This window comes from Fulmarus glacialis, unplaced genomic scaffold (genome assembly GCF_000690835.1).
Source record: "Fulmarus glacialis isolate BGI_N327 unplaced genomic scaffold, ASM69083v1 scaffold4955, whole genome shotgun sequence".
Taxonomy (NCBI): Eukaryota; Metazoa; Chordata; class Aves; order Procellariiformes; family Procellariidae; genus Fulmarus; species Fulmarus glacialis.
In genome coordinates this window covers 1-4,200 of record NW_009214780.1, presented here as the reverse complement: position 1 = coordinate 4,200, position 4,200 = coordinate 1, and the positions used below count along the sequence as shown (strand labels likewise).

The following is a 4,200-nucleotide window of genomic DNA, read 5'->3' as shown; positions in this document are numbered from 1 at the left end:
GGTTTTTCTGGCTTGATAAGCTACTGACTGAATCAGAAGGAGAGTTGTTTGCCAGTTTGCTGCTAGACAGGTGCTGTGGATAAAGGAAAAATATTTGCACAGGTACTTAAGATAGCACCTTTTTTTTTGTTCACTTTCCTGCTACACTTCTGACAAGCCACACTTCTCAATCTGTATCAAATTAAAGGAATGAAGAAAGTTGTTAGGGTGATAACATCCTCTAGAACCTACACGGGGAGCTTCAACAATGAAATGACAGAAGTGATGCTTGTGGACACTGACCTCAGTCCGTGGTGAAGATTGGGCCACCAGCCTTTGAAAAGAACATGTAAATATTGTATCATAAGATGTCTGTTTTCATGTGGAACAAACACATGATTTTTTTCTAAGTTTTCCCCTTGTGTTGACTGTATGTGGGAAAGTTACAATCTGAATTCTGTATTTATTGTGTGGTCTTATTCTAACAGGCAGAGCAAATTCACTTTGCAAAGTTTTAAAAAAACAAACAAACAAAAACAGCCCCAAAAAGCAGCTTTCCTCCTTTACAACACAACTGCAAGTAGCTGGACAACGTCAGCCAGCCTTTGTAACAGGATTTTGCTGAAATGAAAAGAAAGTAGCAGTTGGGCCATCTTTAAAGCCATTCCCTTTATTTTGAAAGTGATCTTGAAGATGATCTTACTTCCACTATCTCTAGTAATAAAGATGAGTTAGTCTGAATCTGCTTCATCTTCAGATTCATCTGCTTCAGACCCCGTTTCATAGCACTGTGACAGAGTTCTTAGCTCCTGTAAGGCCTCCTGGAAGTTATCCTGTTCAACTCCGGCAGAGAAGAAGCTGGCCCATCGTCGCGTGTTCAGCTTCTGTAGATCCTTGTATAAGCCGTAGAGGAGCGTGCGCAGAACCGGTGAAGACTGCAGGGCTGCTAGTACAGGGATGCTTTCAACAGCTGCAGGGAAAACCATCTTTGTTTAAATATACCAATCAAAATTTGCTTCCCTATTTTACTTTACAAGCAGTTGCTTTACTTGAACTCAGCGTAGCATGAGTTGCTTAACACTCACAATTTTTGCCCTACAAACACTCAAAAGTGTTTTTTAAATAATTCTCTTTTACCTCTCTCAGACCCTACTGCCTCCCACATGATCTCCTTCTGTTGCAAAGTAAGTTTACGGGGCACTTGTTACCTGCTGAGGAATAACTGGGAGGTTTGTCCAGGAGGAAGCCTTGTCTGGTCAGAAGAGGAGAAAAAAACTGGGGGTACGGAGGTAGGGTATTACATGGCTGCTCAAGCACGTGGGATGTGCTGTAAGGAAGAAGGTGAATAAAGTTATCCAAAACCCGCTCTACCTCCAGTTAGTGTTCCCTGTTCTTAAAAAAAAAAAAAAAAAAAAAGAGACTGTTACCAACCTGTATGCCCCAGGAAACACAGCGTGTAAGTAATGCTGCAGAACCTGCTCAGTGCTCTCACAAGCATGGAGTGGAGAAGTGGGCTGCTTTCCTGGACAGCTGCTGCAAAGAAAACCAATTTGTTGTTTTCCAGGGGACTCGACTGAAAATGTCGATGACTCAGCTGCTTTTTAGCTGTTTTGCTATAAAGTCAGTAGCAAGTAACTGGCTCGATCACTAGACTTTTTTTTTTTTTCCCTCCATTCAGCTGACACTCGTAACAGAAGGATTGTGAACAACTTCTGTAAGAAATTGTTGCTGTTGAGAGTGCCAGAGTTCTGAAGGGAAAAGTGCAGTTCAAATGCCAATTACCTGATGTGACTTTCTTTGCAAATTCCTCGTAGCACAACAGACTGAGCAAAACAGCAGCCGACCTTTTGCTCCCTACATGAAGACAGAAGCTTCCAGGGCACATCCTGCTGGTAGGCGCATAAAGTATCGGGGAGCGAGTAGCCACGTAGGGCAGGGAAGGGAACAGATGCCCATGCAGCCACAACCTACGAGCCAGAGAGGAGGTCACAAATCACGACCTAGAACACACTCCCCGTGTCCTGTATGTGTGTACGTATGGATGTGAAGTATGGGTAGAACACCAGCTCTCGCCTACAGCAGTAGTTCAGGTAGAGCTGAAAGGATTACAGTTGCTGTTCCCTCTGCCCTTACCTTCCTCCCAGAGAAATTAAGTGTTTCAGCAAGGTGCATCATAGAGCCCTGAGAGGAACAGAGCCGGTAAGGAGCAGTCAGGGTGTCGAGTGCTGCTGCCAAAATTGCACTGCTGTGGTAGTTAAGTGATGCCTATGGAGGGAGACAAAAGGAAGAGTTACATGACAAGTTAAATTCATCTGTTCCTTAACCAATTTTTGTAGATTTAACTTAAGCATATTGTAAATTGTGCTTTTTAGAGGTTGTGTTTAAGAGTTATTTCAGGTTTTGGATAAGCAAGTCAGCTGTTTGCTAACAAATGATCTGTGGCCAGTTTTCTTGTCAGCAGCTTCTTAGCGCTCAGACAAGGCTGGAGTTACACACACCGCACGTGAAGAAGAATGCAGTAAAGCATTTTTTTCAGTGGCGAAACTGAAGGCGCTACACCAACTGAAAGACTACCAAAAAGGAAATGTGTTAATATTTTTAAGAGTATGAAAAAACTATGGGAATGAAAAGTTGGCAGTTAAGTCTCTGCTAACAGTGAAAAAGCAGGAAAAAAAAATCTTTTCTGCTTAGCAGAACACCATAATGAAAAAACATTGCTAAAAATACATAGCTGCAGAAAAGGCTTTCAGAGAGTGGTAAATCTGAAAAAGCTGAAAGCCAGCCAAGGTAGGTGTTGTTTCTAGGTAAACCACTGTACAGTACATACATCATAGTTTATAAACGGAAACGTCACGGGAGGTTGTGGCTTGATTCCTAGACTCCCACTGAGAGACAGGGGGCAAAAGAGCGAGCTGTGACTGGAGAGATGGACAATTCCTAGGGCTGTGTTCATCAGTCTGTAAAAATTCTTCTGAAAATCCTGGGGGAAGAAAACCCAACCATTAGAATCTTAAAGATGCAAACAAGGAACGGTCTAATCCAGTTGGGCACGAAAGCGTCACCTTGTTCTTGTTTTTTCCCCACTGTTACTTACTCCCACGTGACTCATGACTGGAGTCAAGCCCCAGGTCAGGATTCCTTTTCCTGAATACTCGTCGTAGAGCAGTTCTGTCACTTTGGCACCAACTCCAGAGAATCCATTGTGTAGGTCACAGAGGACTTGAAATCCCTGTGGAAAATGATGGCGGCACCTGAGATTCTACTTAATCTTGAACAGAAAGTTTCTTGAAAGAAAAGGGAGTTTGGACTAAGCTGTCAAACCTGCAGATAATCACACTCTTCAACATAGAAGTGCAACCGATCTTCCAACTCCTCTATGCAGCCAGGATCCTGCAGGAGACTTTCACCTTGCCCAAAGGCTTCTAGACAACCACACTCCCTAAGAAAAAAAAAAGGGGGGAAAAAAGCTTATTCTATCCTCTCCTGATTTTTCCTTGAAGGCAAAACTACGACGCTGTTCTGGACAACAGATTTTGAACCAAACCTCTAGAACGTACCCATCATGCATGTACTGACGGATGACGTAGATGCTCTTAGGATGCAAGTGCACATTGAGGTAATCGGACCAGACCTGCACGCTGCCGCCTGAGTAAACTTCCTGGGAAACGGCGAGTCGCGAAGGGGTGGGAGAGGCACCTGCAACAAGATGGATGTGAAGAGTGGAGGGCTTTTCAACTCTGAACACCCCCTTGAATAAAGAAAACAAAACCAGCTTTTTATCTCGTCCAGTTTCTTAACCAATTTGCTGCTCTTTGACCCATCCTTCTGTAAGCAAAGAAATCACATCCCATAGTTTTCCCTCTCCCCTCACACTCGTTCACCGACAAGTTGTCCAGCATCAGCCTGCTGTCACAGGGCTTGTTCTACTTTTCTAGAACGCTTTGATCCCAGCAAGTAAAGCAAAGCCGTCAGGCCAGCGCAGACTGGACAGAACACAAACAAGCAACGCAGAGAGAACGCGCACACACCTCGAACCGAAGCGCTGGAACTTCCCTCTCCGTCGGAGGAAGCATCTTCCTAAGGGAAAAGCCCGGTGCGGTGGTTACGTGATGCTTCGCCTCATCCTTCCGTGTGTTGCCGGGCAGGAACTTAAATGCCACGAGTGAAGTCACCCCGCGAGGAGCCCGAGATCCACCCGCGGGGCCCGGGCCGCGCTCCGCC

General features: G+C 44.8%; 1 protein-coding gene across 1 annotated transcript; it reads right to left on the bottom strand.

Annotated features, from left to right (window-relative positions):
* Positions 1–710: 710 nt before the first annotated feature.
* Positions 711–3,727, bottom strand: MSTO1 (misato 1, mitochondrial distribution and morphology regulator; the record flags this gene model as incomplete). Its single annotated transcript, XM_009578686.1, has 9 exons — positions 711–949; positions 1,188–1,306; positions 1,411–1,512; positions 1,762–1,946; positions 2,113–2,244; positions 2,807–2,959; positions 3,074–3,208; positions 3,301–3,418; positions 3,537–3,727. Coding segments are annotated over 9 exons (1,374 nt in total), but the record flags the coding sequence as incomplete, so codon positions are not given.
* Positions 3,728–4,200: the final 473 nt, after the last annotated feature.